Source organism: Nelumbo lutea, chromosome 1 (genome assembly GCF_056320005.1).
Source record: "Nelumbo lutea isolate HS-2025 chromosome 1, American lotus-T2T, whole genome shotgun sequence".
In the NCBI taxonomy this organism is placed as follows: Eukaryota; Viridiplantae; Streptophyta; class Magnoliopsida; order Proteales; family Nelumbonaceae; genus Nelumbo; species Nelumbo lutea.
This window is the reverse complement of record NC_142684.1, coordinates 178,835,512-178,862,460: the sequence shown is the minus strand read 5'-3', so window position 1 is coordinate 178,862,460 and position 26,949 is coordinate 178,835,512. Positions and strand designations below refer to the sequence as shown.

The 26,949-nt window shown below is 40.2% G+C and overlaps 1 protein-coding gene across 6 annotated transcripts in view; it reads left to right on the top strand.

Annotated features, from left to right (window-relative positions):
* LOC148879505 (DNA (cytosine-5)-methyltransferase 1-like) overlaps positions 1 to 26,949 on the top strand; it is a 171,442-nt gene that overhangs the window by 51,235 nt on the left and 93,258 nt on the right. For all 6 annotated transcript variants that reach the window (XR_016104257.1, XR_016104258.1, XM_088961046.1 and 3 more), the window contains 4 exons: positions 5,036 to 5,129; positions 11,065 to 11,270; positions 11,437 to 11,502; positions 11,653 to 11,892. Coding sequence is in view for 4 of the 6 variants with exons in the window: in XM_088961046.1 (XP_088817172.1) it covers positions 5,036 to 5,129; positions 11,065 to 11,270; positions 11,437 to 11,502; positions 11,653 to 11,892 (606 nt within the window). In the remaining 2 variants the exon portion in view is untranslated. The remainder of the gene's footprint in view (positions 1 to 5,035; positions 5,130 to 11,064; positions 11,271 to 11,436; positions 11,503 to 11,652; positions 11,893 to 26,949) is intronic.

The window sequence follows — 26,949 nt, the reverse complement described above, 5'->3', positions numbered from 1 at the left end:
TAACAACACGGGGAAGAAAAGTGACACCAAAAAGGCTGATGATAAAGACAAGTTGTTTTGTACCCACTGTCGGCGTTCATGACATACACGTGACACATGTTGGGACATTCACAGGAAACCCAAGTGGGCAGTGAAGAACCAAGAACAGGGTAAAGGGCAAGGTCAGAAGAAGATGAACACAACACATAATGCAGCACATGTGGTAACCCAAGATACTCAGGTTGTCGGTACTACCCGAAACCACCTTAATAATTCTGACCCTAAGGAAGATATAATGAATTCCTTCAGAGACCACTTGGAGTCTTATGGTAGGGCTTTGCGGCAGATGGATAGCTCAGTCACTAGTACTCCCTCTACTTCATTTGCATCTACATCAGGTAATACGGCTTCTACATTCCATGTCACTCCCATTGGTTCCCCTTGGATCATTGACTCAGGGGCATTTAACCACATGACCGGTAAGCCGAACTTGTTTCAGAGTTATTACTTTTTGTCAGGAAGGGATAAAGTGAGGCTTGTAGATGGCTCATTCTCCTCCATTGTAGGCCAAGGATCAATCTCTTCCCCATGGCCTTAACCTGGATTGTGTATTGCATGTCCCTCAACTTTCTATAAATTTGCTTTCAATTAGTAGTGTCACAAGCTCTTTAAACTGTAGTATAGCCTTTTTTCTTGGCTCATGTGTTTTTTAGGACCTAACTTTTGGGAGGACGATTGGTAGAGGGAGCCTAGTGGATGGTCTCTACATTCTCGACAACAAAGCTGGTCTCTCGGTGTCATCCTCAGAGTCACATAGTCAGTCAAATAAGAGTCAAATTTTTTTGTGGCATAGTCGGTTAGGTCATGTTTCTTTTGAAATAGTAAAGTCTTTGTTTTCGGTTTTATTTAAGTCATGTTCAGTGTCAGAGTTCCAGTGTCAAACATGTCAGTTGAGCAAACAATGTAGAACAACTTTTCACTCAAATAATAAAAGATCAAGTGTTCCTTTTCATGTTGTGTATTCTGATGTACGGGGCCTACTACTGTAATCTCTGAGGTCGGATATAAGTACTTTATCACATTGATCGATGACTACTCTCGCTATACATGGGTATTCCCTATGTAGTAGAGACGAAGTTCCAAAGATTGTGAAAGACTTTCAGAGGATGGTATTTATGCAGTTCCATGATGAAATACAGATCTTCAAATCCGATAATGCAAAATAATACTTCCATGGTGAGCTCAATGAGTTCTTTGCCTCCCACGGATCTATTCATAGGAGCTCATGTGCCAGAACACCACAACAAAATGGTGTTGCAGAAAGAAAAAACAGACACCTCCTTGAGGTAGCTCGCGGGATGATGTTACACATGAATGTTCCAAAAAGGTTTTGGATGGATGCTATACTTGCAGTTGCTTATGTCATCAATCGCATGCCCTCCAAAGTGCTGAACTACATGGCCCCTCATTAGTTGTTGTTCCCTCAGTCCCCCCTTTATTTTCCATTCCCATGAGAGTTTTTGGTTGTCGTGCCTTTGTCCATTATTTGTCTCCTCGAGTTAAGTTAGACCCTCGGTCCATTCCTTGTATCTTTCTAGGGTATCCCTCCTCTCAAAAAGGGTATCGGTGTTTTGATCCCGTTAGTCATAAGTTTTTTTTTGTGTCTATGGATGTGTCATTCTTTGAGTTTGAGCCATTCTTCCATGCTTCTCCTCACAGGGAGAGTAGTAGTGTGGGAGAGGAGAAGCAGGTTCAGGTCCACCAAGTCTCTCTTCCTTCTATTCCGGACCTTGCTCCCTTTCGTGTCTTCCAACGTACACATCGTAGAGATCAACAATGTGATAAAGGTGTAGAGCAGCCAAACATTGAGTAACCGACAACGTTAGACTCCCAGGAGGTAAGTCCAATCTCTGTTGCACCTATTGATACCCCTACTCCTACTGTGGATGACTTTGACATTCCTATTGCTCAAAGAAAGGGAGTCGGGTCATGCACTACTAGACACCCCATTACCCATTTTGTCTCCTATGATCACATTTCCCCTTCATACTGAGCCTTTCTATATGTAGTTGATTGCATCCCTGTTCCCAGAAATGTTGCAGAAGCCTTAAAATGCCCCGAATGGACAGATGCCATGAAGGAGGAGATTAATGCTCTTCATAAAAATCGAACTTGGGAATTGGTGGATCCTCCAAAGGGGAAAGACCCTGTGGGGTGTAAGTGGGTGTTTACAGTTAAACACAAGGCAGACGGAACAATTGAAAGGTACAAAGCATGATTACTAGCCAAAGGGTACACTCAAGTGTATGGGGTTGACTATGATGAGACTTTTGCTCTAGTAGCTAAGATGAACTCAATTAGGGTTCTCCTATCATTAGTTGCTAATTTTGACTGGGAATTGCATCAACTGGACATAAAGAATGCTTTTTTGAATGGTGACTTAGAGGAGGAAGTATACATGGTTCAATCCCTTGGATTCTATGCCAAGGGAAGTGAAAATAAGGTGTGCAAGCTGCGAAAGTCTCTTTATGGTTTAAAACAATCTCCTAGAGTTTGGTTCAGTAAGTTTCATGTGGAAGTTCAGCAGATGGGCTTCAAATAATGGCAGTCTGATCATACACTCTTTGTGAAGAGATGTTAGGAACAGTTGTTGTATTGATAGTGTATGTGGATGATATCATCATTACAGGAAGTTGGAGTTCAGAAATACAAAAATTGAAACAATTCCTTGCATCTAAATTTGGAGTGAAAGATTTGGGTCCCCTGAAGTATTTCCTTGGAATTGAAGTCGCCCGCTCAAAAAAGGGTATCTTCATTTCTCAAAGGAAATACACCCTTGATCTATTACAGGACACAGGCAAATTAGGTGCAAGGCCAGTAAATACTCCTATGGATGTTGACCACAAGTTGGGTGATTGTGATGGTGAACCTATGAAAGATGTGAAACAGTTCCAAAGGTTAGTGGGAAAGCTGATTTATCTGTCCAGGACCCGTCCAGACATTGCCTATTCCGTTGGGGTCCTGAGCCAGTTTATGCACTCTCCTAAGAAGCCACACATGGAGGCAGCAGAGAGAGTCCTAAGATATTTGAAGAAATATCCAGGAACATGCCTACTATTTAGTAAACACAATCACCTAAAGGTGGAAGTCTTTACAGATGCTGATTGGGCAGGAGCTATGGATGATAGAAAGTCCACTAGTGGGTATTGCACATTTGTGGGAGGAAATCTAGTGATCTGGAAGAGCAAGAAGCAAAGTGTGGTAGCAAGGTCAAGTGCTGAAGCTGAATATAGAGCTATGGCACATGGGGTGGCTGAAGTCCTTTGGCTAAAGAACCTTCTAGGGGAGCTTGGAGTTGTTGTTCATAGTCCTATGTCCCTTTATTGTGACAATAAGGTTGCAATAAACATGAGAGGACCAAGCATATTAATGTGGATAAACACTTCATAAGGGAGAAATTGGGAAAAAGGGAAATTTGCATCCCCTATGTCAACTCCAAGGAACAACTTGCTGATATCCTTACAAAGGGGCTTTCGTGCTCGCGGCACAATGAGTTATGTGACAAGCTGGGCATGATAGACATATTCAGCCCAACTTGAGGGGGAGTGTCATGAGGATTATTTAATTGTTATTTTATAGTTGCTGTTAGTGGGTTGTCCTCTTAAGATACTGTCAGTTAGTTATTTTCATTTGTTCTTATTAGTTTGTTTCTAGGGAGTGCCGCCAGGGGCATACTTGTAATTTCCATTCTTTTTATATTAAGTTAATATAAATAATGAACTGGCGGCAGCCAAAAGAAGGTTTTCTTTTTCTCTCAATCATATCTTCTTCTTCTTCTCTTTCTCTCTCTCTCGTCTCTCTCTCTCCATGAATGATTACACTTCCCATACTGCCCATAGGATTGCAGCCCTTGTGCATCTTCACAGTATTCTTTCTCTTTTCCTCGGCCATCTGAAGGCGACGGTCTCAAACAAACTGGCCAAGCTAGTAGACAAAGTCCACCTGCACCCAAATAGAGAAATGAACCATTCCCAAATAAAGGTAACAAACGGGCAGGAGATTAGTAGGAGGTAACCAGTCTCACCATTAACCTTACAGAGTATGCAACATTTAGTGGATAAAGAGGCATTGTTCCTTCTCTTTTGCAACACATCTTGAGTATTAATCTTCTCATGATAAACCTCCTAGAAAAAGAAGCTTCAGAGAACACGAATTCACCAGACTTAATGTACAGGCAAAGGAGGAGAGATGGCATGTGAAGGAGTGAGGACTTTAAAAAAAAAGTACAGGAAAAAGTACCCATAGGTTTAGTAGTCTAAAATCCTCACATTAGGCTTAGATGGGTCTAACACCACCTTCTCATGAGTATGCAATAACTCAAAGACATTTGAACAATCAGCTTCCCTCAAACCTCTCTAAAACCCAAATCCCAAGCTATCCCATCAAATAGGGGAGTAAAAGAGATAAATTTCGAAATAGGCTTTCATGAAATGAGGAAAAGAATACAAATTTCGGAAAAGATCTTTGATAGGCAATTCACCCACCCGTAGGTCTACCCAAAACAATTTTTTTTTCCCAGAGTAAACGTTGTACCTGAAAAAGTTAAGGAACAATGGAAAAACAATTTGAATAGCTATGCAAGAGAATTCGAAGTAGCTCGAAAGGATACAAAAATTCTGTTCAAGGATCTTCTCCATCCTACCACATGAATGAAACTCTCTTCCATTCTGCCTTTTTATCCTGCAATCGTTCTGGAAAAAAAGCATAACAGTTTTTTCATAGGAGGTATTGAGGAGGGGACCTTAAAAGAAGGCAGTTTAAGCTTGGAATATTTTACCTCAGGAAATGGGGAGAGTTCATGCAGAAATCAATGCTTTTGAGCTTGGAATTTTGTACCTCCTAGGAAATGGGGAGAGTTTGTGCAATTATAACTAGTTTTTAACTTTATCGTTTTCTAATTTCTTGCAACTTAGAAGGCATATCTATTCCTTTTTGTTAGTTGATTGTATACCATGTATTTTGTTGAATTCAATGGTAACTTGGTTCTTTGTGGCAGGTAGATTTGAAACCAAGATACATGCCACCGTGTGACTTATATTACGATATGAAATACTCAGTGGACTATTCCACATTTACTACTATTTTAGATGGTATGTTCATTATAGTGGTTTGAAACTTAAGTTACAATGATGTGAATTATTTGTGTTATCAATTTATTGCTATGACAAAAAAGAAGATGGAGAATTTTAGGAGAAAGAGGGAACAGGCTTGGATGTGTGAATGACAGTCTATCTTTAATCTTGTTCAAAGAAAGAAGAATACAATGACTTTAATACCCTCATTAGAGTATGTAATAGAATTACGCTAATGCAGTACTCACACCATATCTATTGACACTTCCTCTCAAGCTGCTTTTTAAATATCTCAAATGCCAAGCTTGGCAAGTGCATTAGAAAATTTTTTCATGGCAGGAGAATCAAGCATAACAGTGAATGCCATAGCCAATAGCAATCCGGGCGCATGGAAATATAGGGAACCTATTAAGGAGTATCAGAAGTTGGTAAGAGAGTTCAGGTTGATGGATCTCAAGGGAGGGAAACAATTTGGCAGGCATTCTAGCTAAGCCAGGGGTACACAGGATCAATGTATATTGGGGGATAACCATTGGAGATGCAGCTAACTAGAATGTTTGCATAAAGGGTTTATTTGGGTTGGTATCAGACACCTGCAGGGATCTTTGGTGCTGCTGGGAAAGCACACTCTTGTATGCTTACATTCTTTTTCCATAAATAATAAAATTGGCAGTTAATGGCAAGGAGTATATTAGACAATTTTAACTTCTCTACTGCCTTGGTAAGCACATCAGTTGGTCTTTTGTTCTTACAAATAATATACTAACTATCACAAATTTTGTAAATTGTTAGAAGAATGACATACTCCCTGAAATAATTGTTCCCTGTTTACTCCTTGTCTAGCCAAGGCATCAGCTTTGCTGTTGGCTGATCTGTGTGTCCAGTGAACGGTTACATTAAAATCAGTAGCCACCTTTCTAACTTCCCCCGTAAGGTATCTATGTTTCCAAGTTTCTGTGGTGTTATTCTTGAACTAGCTCACTGCTACCTTTAATTCACCATCCACTATTATATTTTTTGTAGTTGAGGGATCTGCCCTGTCTTAAACCATGTAATTCAACCATTAATTCTTCTCTTGTAGAATAACCATGTCCATAGGTCTTGAGAATGCCAATAGAGCACCTTGATTAACCTAGATCCTTTATATCATCAATGTCCTTTACTAGGTATTGCTTCAAGATCTAAATTTCCTTGAGATCTTCCCTTGCAATGGTTATGTCATCTATGCAAAGAATGAGAATTGTACTCGATGTGTCCATCCTCCTAACAAACAAGGTATGGTTAGTTTGATTTCTGGTGAATCACAGTTGCTGAATTTTCAAACTAAACTTGTCAAATCATGATTTTGGAGATTGCTTGAGACCATATATTACATTATTTAGCTTTCAACTTTTCCTTCCTATCCTGGAAGACTAAACCCAAGAAGAGTAAGAACATATGCTTCCTTCAACTCACCATGTAAGAATTCTTTCTTGATATCTAGTTTATGAAGAGGCCATGATTTGTTCAGTATTAATTATAGAGCAAGTTTATTTGTGTTTATTTTTGCAGCTGGTGTATTGAAGGTTTAAAGTTTTCTGGATTGGGAGTAGGTTATTAAACTACTCCCAATCACAGCTTATAAAACTTTTTTTTTTGATCAGTAACATCTTATAAAACTTTTTATTTTTAGATATGTAGGCCTAGTCCTATAGGTGGAAGCCTATCCCTCCTGAGTTGGAGCTTTTTGCTGGGAAATTTTCCTTGAAAGAATAAATACCTGTAACTTGCTCCAAAGAAAGAGACCTAAGTGGTGCTTATCCCCTCACTACTAGTGTGTCCTGTGCAAAGCCAATGGTGAGACTTGCTATCACTTATTAATCTCTTGCCCTTTTTTTATATATATTTGGGAATAGTGTCTTCCTTTGTTTGGATGTAGGTGGACTCCCCACTGAATGTGCAAAGTTTATTTGCCTCAACAACTTTCATTTGACCAAAGAAACGGGGAAGGATAATGTGGAGATGCACCAGGGCTGCTATAAGTTGGACGATATGGGAAGAAAGAAAGTCCAGAATTTTCTTGGACAAGGAGAGATGTAGAGACCATCACCATTAGAGTGGCTCATTGGTTAAAATCCTTGGATATATTTGCTGACTTTTCAATTGATGACATTTTCAGAAATTGGAAGTCACATATTCTCATCCCATTAACTCCTTGTTTCTCTCTTATTAATGAAATTTCATAATTATTGATATAAAAAGTCCATTTAAGTGGACAATAGGCCCTAAATCTGTACTCCTTTTAAAAGTAGGAATAAGGTTTAGATTCTGGAATTTTTTTGAACTAAAATACCCTTACTTTTGAATTTGGTTATTCTTTATTATGAGGGCAAAAACATAATTTTAAGTACTGATAAGTTGATTCTATTCCCTGTCATTAAGTCCTAAATTAAGATATTAACTCCCATTTTTCCCTCTCATTAAATCCTATACTTGGAGGCATATTAAATAAATGAGCTTTGTGGACATTTTCTTGACTAAAACATCCCATACTTTTGAATTTGGTCCCTACTACTTCTCACTTCATTCTATTCCCTCGCACTAAGTCCTATATTTAAGGTGTTAATTCCCTTTCTCTCTAATTATTTGAAGCATTTTTGTTTCTTACCAATAAATTCTACTAATTAAATATATATCCAATAATTTTTAACAATACAAAACCTATGTATCTAATACCAACATGAAAACAAAACCATTCTTCTGTTTGGGTGGTGGGTAATTAGTTCAACTAACTGTGTGAAATCAGTCAACCTATTGTGTCATAGTTAAATAATAAAAATTTAAATACAATTAAATTACAAAAAAAATATATGTTTTTTGTAAAAAAATTGGGCATAACTCGAATATTATATATTTATCATATTAAACAAAAATAAGTATGACAAATAAGAAACTATTTATTAATGACGGAAATGAAATACAAAATTTAAAACCAACCTAGAAACAAAACTATATTCCTATTCAAGTGGTGGATTGATACTTCAACCTTTTATGTCAAATAGGTCAATCTATCATGCCATAATTAAATAATAAAATTTTTAAAAATGGTAGAGACAAAAATTGTTAAAAAACGTAGAAAATTTGTAGAAAATATTTGGGGTACATCTCTATTATTATGTATTCATCATACTAAACAAAAATAACTATGACAAATAAGAATTATTTTTATTAATGATGAAAATGAATTAAAGAAATTAAACCAACTCAAAAACAAAATGGTTTTTTCATATAAGTTGTGGTTAATGGCTCAACTGTTTGGGTGAAATGGGTCAATCAACGATGTCATGATTATACAATAAAAATTTTAAAAATAGTTAGAAACAAAAAATTATAAAAAACATAAAAATTTGTTGAAAATTTTGCACATATTCCTAACATAATATAATTATATTATTAAACAAAAGTTAATATGATAAATAAGAAGTATTTTAATTAACAATGAAATGAAGTACAAAATTTAAATCCATTAGTACACCATGTTTTGATTACTTATCTTTGTTAATGTGTTGTGGTTTGATAAGGATACTGAAATTATTATTGTCATTTGAAATAATTATTGGGCCCAATACTTTAGGCCCTACCCACAATATTTATATATTATATATATTTTATATACATATATAGTATGTTTTATTTTATTTTTGTGATATATTATATGCATAAATATTATACATGACATAAATTTATTATATATAATATTTATATTCATATACAATATAACATATACTGTATTACATATATTATATGCATTATAATATAAAACATTATACATATTAATTTAAAGGCATAGGCCCAATGCCTGGCTTGGCTCTGTCCATTCTAGCCCGTGATCACCCCAAGATGCCACTTGAATTTTCACATACAACCTCTTGTTTTACCATTCTCTCCTCAATTATGAGTATTTTTTTGCACCTCATTGTTGAATTCCTTCCACCTTGTCATTGGTGTACACGTAGTGGATCCTTTCTCTCCCATCACTTTAAGAGCATCAAGCACCAATTACACGCATAACTAAACAAACTTAAACTTTCAATACAATATTTTTTGTCTGTCAGCTACTATAATTGACGAGCATTTATACCATGGCTTGTTCTCTAGAAAATTTAGCATGTCTTGTCCCATTCGGTGCCAAAAGCCCCAATTGGTTGCTATGTGTTGGCTAAAGGGTAAGGGTACGGTGGATGTCTACTTGAAGGATGGTGGATGATTGGAAGATCGGGCGAGGGTGTAAGGGGAAGGGCTAAAGAGAGAGGAACACTGAAAGAGGTAGGAGGCTGGCTTGCTAGGGTTCTTGTAGCACTCTTATGGGGTGATCTCGTGTGGAGAGCTTCGAGCCTCCCTTATTTATAGAGAGAGGGGGGTGTAGCTATGAGAGGGAATAGGGAAGACGATAGGGGGAAAATTTCCTGCTTTGGAAATGCGGTTAAAATTCATTAGGTATAAAACAGGTAATCCGCTTAGGGTTTTGCCACGTGCCCATGAGAATCTCTTAGGATCTGGAATCCCTATCTTCAGAGTTTAGAGTCCGCATGTAGCTACAGCCCTTTCTAGAAGCTCACTTGTGGTCACGTGGAATGATGTCTCTAAAGGAGGTGTCTAAGTATCTACAAATGGCATTGCAAACGACCCGATATCGCTGCTGCACCAGGTGTCATTTTAATGACCTTTTGCGATGTCTGGTTAGACAACAAAGCAGATGTGATAGTGCATGGACTCTATCGTAAGTGCGGTATTTGATATCTTTTGCGGTGGTATCACATGATTCATTACTCGCATTGTAGTGTTCTGAACTTGTCGCTGTTAGCACAATATCTCCATTTGCAGTCATATGCTCTAAGTGGCATCGCTGCTGATGGGAGGATAAGTGTGATGTTGCAAGTTTCATTGCAGGTTTTCTGAGTTTTAGGGGACGTGTGAGTCTGCGATTTCGGTTTCTGGTTGTGCAATCTCACTTGCTCTAGCGATGGACATAACTTTCATTATGGGTTTTGCGGTGGCTATATGTATGTTAGTGTGGTCTTCATTGCAGGTTCTTTGATGGTTACTTACATGTACTTACACTATGTAAGTTCTTAGATCATTGCTAAAACCAATAACTGCCAGAAGCTAATCCTATTATAATAAGACTAATTTAAACATTCAATCAACTAAATTAGAAAGCTCCATTGTAGAGAGTCTAGGTGTTCTTATGTTTACCAGAACTTGCTGAACGTTATGTCTGATTTGCACAATCTTGTTTTTAAAGATGTTGAATATATCTAGCTTTTCTACCAAAAAAATCTAGCTTTAATTCCATCAGTGTGAGTTTGTCTTAAACCACTAGTTCTAAGCCTGGATAAAGGAGGACTGCATCAGGTTGGCAGCTGGCATTAAAGCCATTGCCAAATTCTTTATGGTCATGGAGTCTGAGTTGTCTTTTTGTGCTCATGCTAGTTTTGCAAAACAGAATTCATGCAGCCAGCCCCATATAATTTGGATAAGGCTTAGATGATGATGATGGGGCCTTTCCTGTCCCTTTTCTTTTTTCCTTTTTATTTGTTTATTTACAATAGATGGTATGAAGAAAAAGACATTTTTCATTTTGGGTTTCCCTTACATTAGAGTACTCAAACAATCTCAAGTGGGTCCATTTCAGGGTAGTAATAAAATATTGCAATGAGGTTCACTCATGTTTTATCTAAAATGAATTCATTTACATTTTTTTTTCTTAACAATCTGAAATGGATCCATTCGAGGTCCTGCTAGTGTGTATTAAAATGGGATAAAAATAATAAAATGATTCCATTTTATGTGGTGTCCAAATAAGATGGTTTAGTTAATGCTTTTAGGTTGCCAAAATCCATGTTTCGTGTTTAGTAATTATTTTTATTGGTTGCTCATTTCTGGACCTATGTAATTTTCCTCTTTGCTTCAGATATTTCTGCTGAAAGCAGTGGTCTATCTTCCTCTGGTTTCCCTAAGATATTTAAGAAGAATGACACTATGCCTTATTTGGACAAAAGACTGGACTATGGACCAGAAAAATCAGAGCTGGCACTTCTGGATCTGTATTCTGGTTGTGGTGGAATGTCAACTGGACTATGCCTTGGTGCTAAACTTTCTGGTGTAAATCTCGTGACGGTAATCTTTCAGATACAATCTTTAGTGTGTGTGTGTGTGTGTACAGACTTAAACCTGCATTATTGCAGCTGTCAGCCTGTGGTTTTACAATTTTATCAAGCAAAGGGATGAGGTTTCATTCTTGTGGCATCATTATTTATTCTAATATTTGTACATTTCTTTGCAGAGATGGGCTGTTGATTTTAATGTAAATGCATGTGAAAGCTTAAGGCTAAATCATCCAGAAACACAAGTATACCCTTTGTCTCTTCACTGGTTCCAAACTAAAAATTTGCATATTCTTTTATACAAATGAATTAAATGTGATTGTTATGTATCTAAAAAAAAATAATATGCATAAACTGTTGACGGTATTACTTATCTTTCTATGCTCTTTTTACAGATTAGGAATGAAACTGCAGAGGATTTTCTTGACCTATTGAAGGAATGGGAAAAACTTTGCAAAAGGTATGTGGTTAGAGATATGGAAAGAACACGAAGGTCTTGTTCGAGGGCATCTAAGAAAAAAGTAGGTTCTCAGTGTGAATCCGACATTCAACCTGGTGAATATGAAGTTTTGAAGTTAGTCGATATTTGCTATGGCGATCCTGGTGAAATGGGAAATCGTGCACTGAGATTTAAGGTATGCGAACAAATTATTTTGTTTGGAGTTTAGCAATGTTAATGATTTATTTGGAGTATAATAGTAGTTGTACTGATTTAACATTTGATACTACGTCTATTGGCTGCAATTGTTTTCTTGTTGTTTTGCTTTAGTTTGCCCCTTAGGCTGTGTTTGGTATGAGTGCAAAAAGCATATGCCATAATGTAAATGCAATTTCGTCAACAAGTGAGAATGCAGACTTGGTTCAGTTTTGTATTTTTTTTATTGTGACGTGTACAAACACGAATTTCAAGACTGGAATCTGTTAAATGGCTGTTTTATGTCTGTTTATGTCAGTATTAGTACCGCAGGGGTACAGTTGTAATCTATCATTATATTATGGTCGCCCTAATATAAGCTCAATCTTTTGGCTCTCAAACGTCTTTCTTCTTCTCTTCTCTCTTCTCTCCTCTCTTCTCCCTTCAACCTTCTCTTTTCTGTTTAATATGGTATCCGAGCAGGTTTATTAGATCTGAGAGGGAGATCGATCAAGTGTTTTTTCTTCACCGGTTGCTGTTTTTTGTTTGGAGAAGCCTGAGAACAGCATTGCGCTGATCTGAGAAGTTTTTTTTTTTACCTTTTTTCTTGGTAGTGTACCAAGACAGAACCTGTAATGGGTTCGGCTGACTGATGTGAGGTGATCAGCACCTGTTTTTTCCCCTCCGTGGATCATGTGATCCTTGTGATGTGTTTGTAGGTTGGGGATGACCTGTGTGTGCTGTAACAACGGACTTGTGATGGGATTGTAGGTCGGTGGTGACCTGTGTTGCAACAACAGTAAGGTAATATTTTTGAAGATTGTAGGGTTTCTTTAGGTCAAAAAAGGTTTGTTGTTCCACAGTTTCTTGGTGCAGTACTGTAATTCCCCAGCAGTAGCACATTGTGTGAAGGGGAGAATCTTGTGGACTGTGGAAAAATAAATCTGTTGTGGTGTTGGACTGTACTGCCCTTCAGTTTATGTGGCTGTTTAGGTGTGACCTGAAGCAGTTATCATGAGTATTGAAGACTCTGCCACATCTGGTGTTTCCTCAATGCAGAATGGGATGAGTGGGGGTATAGATTTGTCCTTCCCTATGGTTGTTATACCTTGGATGGACTAAATTACCTAGAATGGTCAAAGGGAATCAAACTGTATATAACTGCAAGAGGAAATATAGGGTACATAAATGGGAAAATTAAAGAACCTAATTTCGGGAGTGTAGAACATGCCAGGTGGAACCAGGAAAATAACATGGTAATGTTATGGCTTTTAGTGTCTATGCAACCTCAAGTGAGAAGTAATTTTGTGTGGGCTGAAACGGCTTACGAGATCTGGGACAAGCAAAGTCAACCTATTCTAAACTGTGTCACTATGCAAAGATTTATCAGTTATAGGCAGTCATCTACTTGTAAATAGGGGGAGAGAAGCCTTTTCGTGCACTACTTGTACCTAACTTCCATCTGGAAGGAGTTGGACCATTGTCAGCGTTTGAACTAGAAGTGTGATGAAGATGCAAAGGTTTATAGGCCTCTTCCATCTATCCAAGAGGCATATGCCCTAGTATAGTTAGAGGAAAGCAAAAGAAACTTGATGAATCACTCTAAGGGAGATTTGATTGCTTTGGTAGCAAAAGGGAATGTTGCTACAGGCGGGAGAAATTCCTTTAAGAAGGGGGACTCTCAGAAAAGGGTGGGTGATAAGGACAAACTACGGTGAACCCATTGTCAGAAGTCTCAACACACATGTGATACTTGCTGGGATCTTCATGGGAAACCGAAGTGGGCTCGGGAGCTGAGTAAGAAACAAGGTTCATATCGGAATAAAAAACAAGAACAACAAGGCCCAAGGAAGTTCAATGCAACAAACATGGCCTCTCAAGAGACTCATCCATCTACTACTATTGTGACCCTGACGCACCCCTCTGGTTTTGATCCTCGGGAGAATATTATTAATTCCTTTTGTAACCATTTGGAGGTATATGGTAGGGCAATTCGTCAAATGGATTTTGCCTCTCCTCCCTCGACTTCATTTGCGTTTATATTAGGTAACTTTGCTACAACTTTCCATCTGTCTTCTCATTCCCCTAACTCTTCTTGGATAATTGATTTTGTCACATCGAACCATATGACTGTATGTCAAGTTAATTTCAGTCCTATCATTTTCTCTTTGGGAGGGATAAAGTAAGACTAACTGATGGCTCACTCTCCAGCATTGTTGGTCAAGGAACCATTTCCCTTCCCTTTGGCCTTAACCTTTCTAATGTTTTGCATGTTCCAAAATTACCCATCAATTTGTTTTCTGTTAGTGCAAGGTGCCAACCGGAAATGACATGTAAAGCCAATACAAGAGGAGAGGAGAGAATGGTGTTCGAAGGACATGAAGGTTTCTCACCAGCCGGTAAGTGGAGAGAAGTGTTGAGAATAGAATGAAAGGAACTGTTGCTGGAGGAGACTTTTTACCAAAAGGAGCTTACGATTAAGATCAGAGAAGGAAAGAAAGGAACAATTCTGTTAGTGGGAGATGCCGTTTCGTGGTTTCAGAGTTTCCTAGATGGTGCCGTTGGCCAGGTGAGTTGGAGTGAAAGGTGGGAAGGTACACTAAGGCTGGCAAGGAGACACTACACAACTGAGAGAAGGAAGACTCTAGTGTTTGTTTTGTTACCTTGGAAGAGAAGTTTGACAAAAGGAAGAGACATATATTAGTTATCCATGAAGATGTTCGGCAGCAAGGATGGACAACGGTGGCTAATGCTCTACATAGGAGAATAGTCAGTAAGGAATCAAAGGTAGTGAAGGTACAAACAAAGAGAGTAGTTGGTGGACAGAGTAAGAAAGAAGAGATGACAGAAAGAAGAAAGAGACTAGAGAAGCTGGGCTTAGAATACATAGTGGGAACCCAAGGAAAGCCAATTGTGGCGTTTACTATCCCAGTACCAAGAGTTGCATTGGATGGGGAGAAAGGAAATTGGGAAAAGAAATACATCTTATCTGAGGGAGGAGGTGAAGGACTGGAAGGGGCTGCTAGAAGAGGTGACAACGGAACTTGGATTGAACCAAACGATCATTCTTATTCTTTTCAACGATAGGAAAGCAGTCCTTGATGTGGGTGAGTTGTTGATTGATTTCACTATGTTGGAAACGAGTGAAGGTCTTGTAAGAATTGAAAATTGGTGTCCTCTTTCAAATGAGGTTGCTGCTGTAGATGGAAGCTTTATACTGAAGCTGCTGGTTTTACCCTTTCACCTCTGGCAAAAATCAACCTTGGAGAATCTGGTGCAGGCGATGGGCGGTGTTCTTCTGTCGTATAAGACCACAGATTTGAGGGCAACACACTTGAGAGTTGCTGGAATGAAGCCTGAGGAAGTTCCAAGGGTAGTACAAATATGTGTAGAAGGCTATTGGTATAAAGTCTGGGTGAGTTCGGAAGTTGAAACGTTGCAGTGGCTGGAGAGGTCGAAGCTTGAGGGAGATGATGATGTGGCAAGATGGATTACAATTGGTAGGTTTGAGCGAAGGAAGTTTGGACATGTGGCAGCCGTTGGAGTGAAGGTTTCTATGAAAGAGGAAGCTGAAAAGTCGAAGGCCAAAAGCAAAGAGGCATTTGTGGAAAAGTTTTCAAATTTTTTTGAAAACCAAAACAACTCTACCGCTGTTTTGTCCTATGCGGACTTGGTCATAGGGGTAACCAGATCAGACCAGGGATGGGGGGTTCTGCCCAAGACTAAGTTCAAGCTACGCACCACTCTTTGAACCAACTGGTCCATTTCTAGGTCGGGTGGTTCTCACCGAGCTTAAGGTCCACAATCAGCTTTTGGACTCAAGTGACCACTTTAGTGGTCACGTGAGTCGAATCTCTACTCAGCTGTTGATAGACAAGAATATGGGTCTATCTTCTTCTTCACGTGGCTCAACCCCTGGGAACCGAATTTTTTCTTCAGGCAACCAGAGCTTATCGAAGAGGAAGTTGGGCTGGTTACCGGTGACAAAACACAGAGAAGGAGACCAGGTCGGATCAGAACGAGAAAGGCCAAACCCGAGGTACTCCGGGGGGGTAAGGAAGGCTATGAAGACGAGGACGGCGGATGGGTAAGTTGCGACAGTTCAGAGGAGATGTCAAACTTAGATGTTGAAGTTGAACTTTAGTGGGAAGATCATCAAGGAGAGTTGGAAAATGCCCTGAATATTGATATCCTTTTCTTAGAGCACATTGTAGAGGATCCTTTCTTGCACAAATCCTCCACTAGGTGCGGAGGGCTGAACGTTGTCGAGCATGCCTTAGAAGATGAGGGGGAAAATCTAACACCAAGTAAGGGAGAACCAAACCAGGAGAGTAACTTAAGACAAGGGACCTACAAGAGGACTTTGGCTGCTCATCATAATTCGAGCAGAGACGGCACAGACGGAGATGAACGACAGAGCCTTGGAGGTACGAACAAGGATGAAGTTAGCCTAGGTGCCGACCAGATAAGCCCTACACGAAGAGTGAATGGACTTACCTAGTTGGATGTCTCTTCTCCTTCTCTTTCAGTCCCAGGTATGGCCGTGGTTTCGGTTTTAGATACTAATGTTTGCTCTGCCTGTGATGTTTGCCTTTCAGATCCCAACCGTGCCCCTTTGTTGAATACCCAAGGGCCAGAGGCTGATATTGAGGAGGTTGGGAAGTTATAGGAGGGGGGTGAAAAGGTGGGGAGACCATATCGAAATGAATTAACCAAAGGGGAAACTAAGGTGGACAGTGGTAAGATGGAGGAGGAGGGGAATAGGAGTGAGGTAGGGGGGGAAAAGGAAGAGAAGGGAGAGGAAGAAGTAGAGTCATTAGCTGAATTTGTAGTAAAGTTAGGTTGTAAGGTGAAAATCCTAAACGAGATGAAAGGGTATTTACGGGCTGAAAAAGATGGCGGGAATAGGAGGAAGAGAAGGCTAGGCGAAGCTGAGAAATTAAAGTTGGAAGTGGACATGAGCACAGTGACTAGAGTGAGGAAAGGGGGGGGGGGGAAGAAAAGGAGGCTACTAGAAGAAAAGGGAGTGGGGCTAGGTAGAGCTGTGGAAGGAGTGAAGATTATAAGCTGGAATGTGAGAGGATTGGGGGGTGTAAGAAAAAGAGCCTTAATAAAGGAAGTTTTAAAGAAAGAAAATTCAGACATTGTTTTAATTCAGGAATCTAAACTTATGACTTTTGACAAAAGGTGGGCTAGAAGTGTGTGGAGAGTGAATGGACTGAGGTGGGTTATGAGCCCCTCCTGGGGCTCATCTGGAGGGTTAATTACTTTGTGGAAGGATGAATAGTGGAGGGAGTGGAAGAATTAGTGGGAAGGTTCTCAATTTCTGTCAAATTTAAGTAGGTGTCAAATGGATTTGAGTGGGTCCTTACCAATGTATATGGTCCCAATGATTACAAACAAAGGAAGGAGCTTTGGGAGGAATTGGGAGATATTAGATGTCTGTGGGAGGGGATTTCAATGTGATACGTTTCATTGAAGAGAGCAATAAGGTGAGACAAAGAAGCACTACCAGTATGAGGAAGTTCAATGAGTTCATTAATGCTTTTAAGTTAAAGGAATAATTTCACTTGGTCTAATCTTTAAGCTGAACCTATTTGCTCCAAATTAGATAGATTCTTGTTCACCATAGACTGGGAGGAGCATTGGGGAGATCTGGTGTCAAGGGCTCTACCCAGAGTTACTTCTGATCATTGGCCAATAATGATTGGTAAGTCTGATATTGGTGGTAGTGGGCCCTCTCCCTTCAGGTTTGAAAATATGTGGCTACTTCACCTGGAATTCAAAGACAAGTGAAAACTTGGTGGAATGAAAGCAACCCGAAAGTCAATTGGGAAGGGATGAAATTCCATTGGAAGCTGAAAGAGCTTAAGGTCAAAATTAAGGAATGGAATTCTCTCCATTTTGGTAGGCTAGAAGAGAAGCAGCAACACTTGATGAGTAAAATAGAGGAGTTAGATGCTAAGGAAGAAAGAGGATGTTTTGGGGGCCGAGATAAAGAAATGAGGTGGGAGTTAAAGAAGAGCCTGGAGGACATAATCTTCAAAGAAGTAAGTTGGAGAAAAAAATCTAGACACAAATGGGTGAAGGAAGGAGATAGGAATACAAAGATTTTCCATGCAATGGCCAATGGCAGAAGAAAGAAGAACACCATATCTAAGCTGGTTGTTGATGGGACTGTTTTAACACAACAGCAAGAGATTGCCGGGGCTTTTGTGGAACACTTTAAATCCATCTTTAGAAAGCCTTTGCAAAAGAGATTAAGGATTGAAGGGTTGGATTGACCTAAGCTCCCCAATGAGTTGATGTTGTGGCTGGAAAGAGAGTTTGATTTGGAAGAAATCAGAGAAGCCATTCTCTATGGATAGATCCAAAGCCCCGGGCCCTGATGGCCTTTTATCAAGATTGTTGGGAGATAATTAAGGCTGACATTCAATCAATGTTCTTGGAATTCTTTGAAAGAGATGTGATAAACCCAGGCTTGAATTCTACTTTTATTGCTTTAATACCGAAGAAGGTTGGGGCTTCTCATCCTAAAGAGTTCAGACCCATCAGTTTAGTTAATAGCCTCTACAAGATCATTACTAAGGTGTTATCCAGAAGAATTAGAGAGGTGCTCCCCTTGATCATCTCCCATAACCAAGGTGCCTTCGTGACGAGTGGACAAATTGTTGACTAATCTTAATTGCAAATGAGAGTGTGGAAGACTACAGAAGTAGAGGTGAGATAGGGCTAGTGTGTAAGTTGGACTTGGAGAAGGCATATGATTTGGTTGATTGGTCTCTATTGTTGGAAGTGCTAGAGTCTTGTGGTTTTGGGCAAAGGTGGTGTAAGTGGATTAAAAGGTGCATTAGGACTTGCCATTATTCTGTGTTAGTAAATGGCAAGGTGGTGGATCACTTTCCAGCTATGCAGGGTATTAGGCAAGGGGACCCTCTCTCCCCTTTTCAGCCATTATTCTGAAGTGCTAGGGAGGCTTATTGAGAGGGTAGACTCCAGAGATCTGATAAGTGGTTGGAGAGTGGGGAGGGATAGGGTTTCGGTCACTTACCTACAATTTGTAGATGACACAATTTTGTTTTGTGATGGAAAGGAGATTAGCTGGGTGTGCAATATGAAGATGGCGATTAGGGTTGAACAAATGACCAACCTCAAGGTAAATCTGGGTAAGAGTTGTGTGATTGGTATTACTATGAGTGAGGGAGAGGTGGAGGAAAGGGCTCGAGTGTTAGGATGTGAGATAACTCATTGGCCACTGAAGTACTTAGGGCTTCCTTTGGGAGACGATCCCAGAAAAAGGAGCTTTTGGAATCCGGTGATTGGCAAGTTCACTAAAAGGCTAGCTTCCTAGAAGAAGAACTACTTGTCTCTGGGGGGCGGGATAACACTGATTAAGTCAACTTTGGCAAACCTTCTAGTATATTTCTTGTTGGTGTTCAGAATCCCAAAAGGAGTTTGTAGGGAGTTGGAAAAATTAATGAGGGACTTTTTATGGGAACTTGGGGAGGAGAGAAAGGACCATAAAGTTAGGTGGGATCTAGTTACAAGACCTAAAAGTGAAGGGGGACTAGGGCTTGGAAATCTACAGAAGAAGAATGAAGCTCTTTTAGGGAAATGGTTATGGAGATGGTCCAAAGAAAAAAGAAAATTTGTGGGCTAAAATAATCCTAAGTATTCATGGGCAAGAGGTAGATGGCTGGGATCCGGGACTATCATCTAGGGCTAAAATAATCCTAAGTCGATTCATGCTGTCCTACAGTCTTTTATTCCATTTATCAGGTACAATCTTGGTTCTGGTTTGTCTGTACTTTTTTGGGAACACACTTGGGTGGGGGATTTTCCCTTGAAAAAGTAGTTTCCCTCTTTGTTTGCTCTGTCTAGGTTTAAAAATGAACCAATAGCAACATTTGCTAACTTGTCTAATTCCGCTACTAGTTGGAACCCATTTCGAATCTGCTTAAAATCTTAGATGAAGTAGTCCTTGAACCTTCCATTGTGGACTCCAAGGTGTGGTCTCTTGTTCCCTCGGGTATCTTCTCCTGCTCCTCCTTCAAAGCATTGACACAGTCTAGTCCGGTACCTGGACCTCCTTTTCCAGTTTGGGAAGTTTGGGGTAGCCCCATCCCTCCTAGGGTAGGTGCTTTTTGGTTGGAAGTAATCCTAGAGAAGTGTAACACTTGTGACCTACTTCAAAAGAAAAGGCCTAATTGGTGTTTATCCCTACATTGGTGCATCTTATGTAAGAAGAATGGTGAAAGCTGCTATCACTTGCTTGTCTCTTGCCCTTTTGTTTCAAATATTTGGTGTTGGTTCTTTTCTTTATTTGGTTGCAGGTGGCCCTCCCCTTCAAGTGTGCATAGCTTGTTTAGCTCCACTCCAGTGAGGGGTCTAAAGAAAAGAGGTAAAATTTTGTAGAGATGCGCTAGAGTTGCTGTTTGTTGGACGGTCTGGGAAGAAAGAAATCAAAGATTATTTCATGAAAAAGAGAAAAGCAGGGAAGCCCTCATAGAACTTGTATATGTCAGGGTTGCTCATTGGGTCAAGTCGTTGAAGCTTTTTGAAGCCTATTCAGTAGGAGACATCATTAGAAACTAGAAAGAAGTGGCTTGGTCAGCTCCTATGTCTAGTGATATCAGAGCTGTTTGGACTCCACTAGACTTGGGTTTCATCAAATTGAACTTTGGTGGTAGTAGTGAAGGAAATCCAGGCCCTTTGGGCATAGGTGGTATTTTTAGGAACGAAGAAGGGAAAATTATTGCTATGTTCTTAGGACCTATAGGTTGGGGGGATTCTTTGAGAGCTGAAATCCTTGCAGTTGTAGGAGTCAAAAGGGCTAAGCAGTTGAATATTAGCAAGTTGTTGGTGGAAGGTGACTCCCAGCATGTGGAAGTTCTCAAATGAAAGAAAGAAAAACAAGCAACTAACTTAGAACATGACCATAAGGTTTCAATGGGCTAAGAGGAGTACCAACTCCATGGCTGACTCCTTGGCTAAACAGGGGTGGGAAGATCTAATTTGTTTTGGGCTATTCTGTAATATGTTTTTTTGGGTTTGAAAGGGAGGGTTAAGACATTTTACCCCTCCTTTCTGGTTGTATCTTACTTATCTCTTTTAATAAAAGTGTTGTTATTGATAAAAAAAAGGAAGGTGCCAACCGACTAGTTGGTAAGGTCTCCTATTGGTTGTAGTGGGGTCTTGGGATCAAATCCCATTTGCGCCTAGGTTGGGGGATGGGCTATCCCTCGTGTAACCCTTCAAAAGATATAAAAAATGTTTTCTATTAGTAGTGTCACCAACTCATTAAACTGTTCAGTAACCCTTTTTCCTTGTGTAATTCAGGATTTGGCCTTAGGGAAGAAGTTGATTGGTAAAGTATGGTGGATGGGCTATACATGCTGGAGAATAAGTCTGGTCTTTCAGTCATAGAGTCCAAGAGTTGATCTAGTAAGAGTCATGCCTATTTATGGCACAGTCGTTTTGGTCATTTATTTCTTGAGTTGTTAGAAATTTTGTTTCCGAAGTTGTTTAAGTCAATGTTAGTGTCAGAGTTTATATGTCAAACTTGCCAATTAGGCAAATATTGTAGAAGTCACTTTTCTTCAAGAAATAATAAATCTGAATTTCCTTTCCATTTTATTCATTCTAATGTTTGGGGCCCAATTACTTTACCCTCTGAGATTGGCTACAAGTATTTTGTTACACTTATTGATGACTACTCGAGATACACATGGGTGTATCCCATGCAAACCAGAGATGAAGTACCAAAAATTAGAAAAGATTTCCAATGAATGTGGTCCCCTAATTTCAAACCGAAATCCAAATCTTCCAATCTAATAATGCCAAAAAATTGTTTTTATCATGACCTCATGGAGTTCTTTGCTTTGAATGGATCACTTTATCATAACTCATATGCTTAAAACCCCAACTAAATGGCGTTGCGGAAAGGAAGAACTGCCACCTTCTTGAAGTGGCCCAGGGATTATTGATTCATACGATTGTCCCAAAACATTTATGGCTAGAGGTTGTCTTATGTGTTGCATATCTCATGAATCGCATGCCATCTTGATGGAATAAGTGCAAGGCCCCACATCAGCTCTTGTTTGCTAAGGCTCTCTTGTTTCCTATTCATATCCGTGTGTTTGGTTGCTGTTGTTTTGTTCAAAACCTATCTCCAACTTGCGGTAAATTGGATCCTCGTGCTATTCTTTGCATTTTCCTGGGGTATCCCATGTCTCAAAAGGGGTACCAATGCTTTGATCCTCTCTCTCATAATTACTATGTTTCTATGGATGTATCTTGAAGGGATGGGAGATTCATCATATGCATGGCCGAACCATGCAGGGTGGCTGGGTGAAATTTCAAAAATTTCTTTCTCCTATCTGGGAATCCTATTCCTTGATTTAGAAAAACTACATTTTTCAAGGTTTGTTATTGAAACAAACCAGACCAAATTTGAAACCAAGATTAGGGAGAGGAAAACCTGATACGGAGTCCACACAAAAAGCTCCTCCCAACGTAGGTGTTCATGCCCAAAGATGACACAGCTTAGGGTGAAGCAGAATCAACAAGTTGTTCTTCAGCAAGAACCTTAGATTCTTCAGCAAGAATCAAACAGGGTAGTGAGCACAACTTCAAAATTGTTTATTCCACCAAGAAACAACATCAAGATCGAATCTTGATCAGTCCAAGAGGTGGAGATCGAACAGGGCAGGGCGGCAAGAACAGAGAGAGAGAGAGAACTGGAAGCAAAAAGCAGTCAAATTGTGTATATCTTTTTTAGTTTTCCCACCTCTTTATATATAACCCTTAAAGAGTCAATCTCCCAATCTGATTAGGAGTTTCTTGATCAAAATCTTTATTTGGATTTGAATTCTTTAAGTGATAAGGATAATCCCTTATCTTATTTGCAGATCAGGATCAACTTCTCCTAATGGACCCAACATTTACACTAAATGGTCCTTGGGTCCAACCATCTTATGAAGGCCCAAGGACTGTGGGTAGATGTGAGTTTAGCCCATCAGGTTTATTATCCCTAAATGGTCTTACACTTAACCTCTCAACCCATAATGGTCAAACACTGTCTGACAAGAGAGGACCTCTCCCTCGGTTGCAAGGTACAGTGTTGCACTCTCTACTCACATGGATCTCGGGAATTAAAACCTTTTGCAAACGTTTTGTGAAATCATAATATATATGTATATCTCTATATAAATATATTTTACAAAACAAACTTCAACAAGTTTGAAATCAATTGCCGGTAGTTTAGGTTTCCATCAGAGAGAGTGCATTCCTCGATCATTCACTTTGTCCGACAAAGGGGTTGATCCTATCACTATGATCACCCACTCAGGTAAATTTTTATACTACCCCAACATACCTAGGTTTTGACCCCCTCTAAGGATCTCACTGATTGGCATATCAAAGACAGCCCAATCCGACACCTAGTGCAGTACCATAATTGAGTCTAGGGGTCAGGCGTAACATTCCAGTTCTGCCCATCTGTCTCCAAGGTACAGGGCAATATTGGAATTTGGTCCGGTTCAGGGTTTTAAGAAAACCCACACTACTTGTACCTCAGGTCTCACCCTAGCAGCTGAGACTAGCCACCCCAACCCACTTGGCGGTACATCTGTGTCAGCCTTGGTAGGATAAATCTCCCCAAATCTATCCAACGGCTGTGAAGATTCTAAACTAACACGAGTCTCGTAAGTGTCCAATTTAAGAGTATTACACAGAAACACACCAATATAACATGAATCAAATATGTACTTTATTCATTTACAATAAATGTCATAATGTACATCAAGCTGATTGGAGGTAAGGGCATACACTGTCTAACATATCTTTCCTTGAAGGTGAGTCTATCTTTCCTGTTTCTCCTCAGGGGGAGTGTAGGAGTGAGGAGAAACAGGTTCAACTCCCTCCTCTTTTTGATCCTCCTATGTTTTCTTTCGTCGCCACAAATAGGTTTAGCCAAGTTTCAGAGCGGTTGAGCATCTGGACGCTATACAACCAATGCTATTAGATTCGTCATGGGTGGATCATACCTAACCAGGTACCCTTGTTCCTATTGATGTATCCAATCCTATTGATGTTGATTCCTCTATTGCTAATGACATAGACCTTCCTATTGCTCAATGGAAGGGAGTTAGGTCTTGCACCACTAAGCACCCCATTTCCCATTGTGTTTCTTATGAAAACATCTTACCTTCTGTTAATGCCTTTCTTTCTCCCATTGGCAGTGTTCATATTCCTAAGAATGTGGATGGTGCTCTCTTAGTGCATGAATGGACAGATGCAATGAAAGAGGAAATCAATACATTACATAAAAATGGTATGTAGGAATTGGTGGATCTTCCTGAAGGGTATAAAGATCGATTAGTGGCAAAAAGTTTACTCAAGTGTATGGAGTAGATTATGCAAAGACTTTTCCACCCGTTGCTCAGATGAAGTCTATCAGAGTCCTTTTCTCCTTAGTCACTAATCTTGATTGGGATCTTCATCAATTTGATATCAAGAATGCCTTCCTAAATGGTGATCTTGAAGTAGTGTAGATGGTGCAACATTCTAGTTTCCGAGCTCAAGGCAATGAGAAAAATGTGTGTAGGTTGAAGAAGTCCTTATATGGCCTAAAACAATCACCAAGGGCCTGGTTCAACAAATTTCATGTAGTTGTACAATAGAGAGGCTATAAGAAGTGCTAGTCTGACCATACATTGTTTGTGAAGAGGGGAGAAGGTAAAATTGCAACCCTGATAGTATATGTTAATGATATAGTTTTCACTGGTTATTAGAAAGATGAAATTCATAAGCATAGTGTTAAAGTGTGCTGAATAGGGGTAGTTTAGTGTTCTTATGTTTGTTAAGTAGCTTGCTTATGTGGTAGTGTTGTTAGAGTTACTATGCCCCAGACTTAAGTAAGGGCATTTTTGTCTTTGTAAAGATTATTAGAGTCTAATATAGATTAAGGGGGTTGACTGTATGGGTAGTCCATCAGATTTTGACAGACCCTTCTTCTTCTTCTTCTTCTTCTCTTCTTCTTCTTCTTGTTCTCTTTCTGGTTCGGACTACTGTAGCACCAGTCGAAACATGGTATCAGAGCCATGCTCCTGACCTACTTCAGTTGGTAAAGCACCTCGGCAGCGTTCGTGACTCTTCTCCTTTGTTTCTGGTCAGTCAATGGAGAGAACTGGTTCGCCGTAGGTCAGAAACATCACAGCTCGTCTCTCTCTGCTGCGCATAACCTTCTTCAGCAAGGAAAGTGACTTCAGCAGTGAATGGTTGGTTGATATTCTCAAAGGAAGGTCGGTTTTCTCTTCTTCTAGTGTTACTGATATTTCTGGGTAGAAACCCTACAAGAAGTTAGTACTGATTGGAATCTAGAGAACTAGGTTCATTGTTGACCTAGAAAGGGCTGTGTGTGTAGTAGCCGAAAGGTGTAGGGCTGCTGTGAGTTGTTGAATGGTGTAGGGCTGTTGCGAGTTGTTGAGTGGTGTTAGGGCTGCTGTAAGTGGCCAAGTGGTGTAAGGTGGAATGCAGTGACCTTGCCGAGCTCTTTGTGGTTGTGTAATTCCCTCGTAAGTGTGTTAAACAAGAGGGGATGGACATAGTACAAGAGGGGGTGGTCATGCTCCCAGTGGAGGCCGTGGCAATTCCATGATTGGTCGGAGTGGCCGTGACTTAGGGGGAGGCCGTGGCAGAGGAAAAAATAACTCTACAAGGAAGTGTACTCATTGTAGTAGGGAAGGACACAGTGAATTTCTATTATGTCGTACATGGCCCTCCCTCTAAATGGGCTAATCATGTTGTAGCAGGCGAGGTTGATATCAGTGACAGTAAACTGGCAGGCCGAATTCCTTCCACATCTATATCTACTTCTGGGAGGGAGATGGTGAGTGTACCGTGTGATGAGTATGAACGGTTCCTTCAAACTACTTCACAGCATACCACTGCCACACTTGCCCAATCGGGTATTGCTTGCATGTCATCTAAAACTCCTTCCTAGATTATTGACTCTGGAGCCTCAGATCATATGACCGGGACTCCAGGTGTGTTCTCTTATCTTTCTGAAACCTCTACATCACAAACTACTTCACAGCATACGCCGCCTTCGCAAACTTAAGGGATGCACTCTCCACCCCCGTGCTGCAATTACCAAAATTTGACCAAGAATTTAGGGTGGAATGCGATGCTTCCGGTGTAGGTATTGGAGCAGTACTACAACAACAAGGACACCTCATAGCCTTCTTTAGCCGCAAACTAGCTGATCGACATCTAAAGCTATCGGCCTACGAGCGCGAGTTGATTGGACTAGCCAAGGCCGTGCAACACTGGAGGCCATACTTGTGGGGGAGACCCTTCATCGTCAAGACAGATCACTACAGCCTCAAGTATCTACTTGAGCAGCGGCTTACCACTCCGCCCCAACAGCACAGGGCGAGCAAACTGCTCGGGTTTGATTTTCGGGTAGACTACAAGGCAAGGACCTTAAATCGGGTGGCAGATGCCCTGTCCAGGCGAGACGAAGATGCTATGCTCCTTTGTGCAATCTCTCGGCCCCGTGTCACCCTATTGGAAAGCATTAGAAGCATGCTGCCCCAATCACCGGAATGGAGGGACCTTGTTCAGAAAATACAGTCCGGAACGACCAACCCGAACTGGTCCATTCACGACGGGCTAGTACTATACAAGGGACGGGTATATCTCCCAGCCGATTGCTCCTTAATCCCCTCCGTTATCTTCAGCACTCATAACTCCACACATGAAGGTGTTCAGAAGACATTGCACCGCGTCCACACTGATTTCCATTGGCATGGTATGAGGACTTTGATTCGGGACTTCATCCAGAATTGTTCTATGTGCCAACAACAAAAATGGGAAAACTTACACCCGACGGGCCTTCTCCAGCCTCTTTCACTTCCAACACAGATCTGGGCTGATATCTCCATGAACTTCATTGAGGGCCTACCCAAGGTAGGTGGGAAATCGGTCTTATTCGTGGTGGTGGATCGCTTTTCAAAGTATGCTCATTTCATTCCCTTGTCCCACCCATATAGCG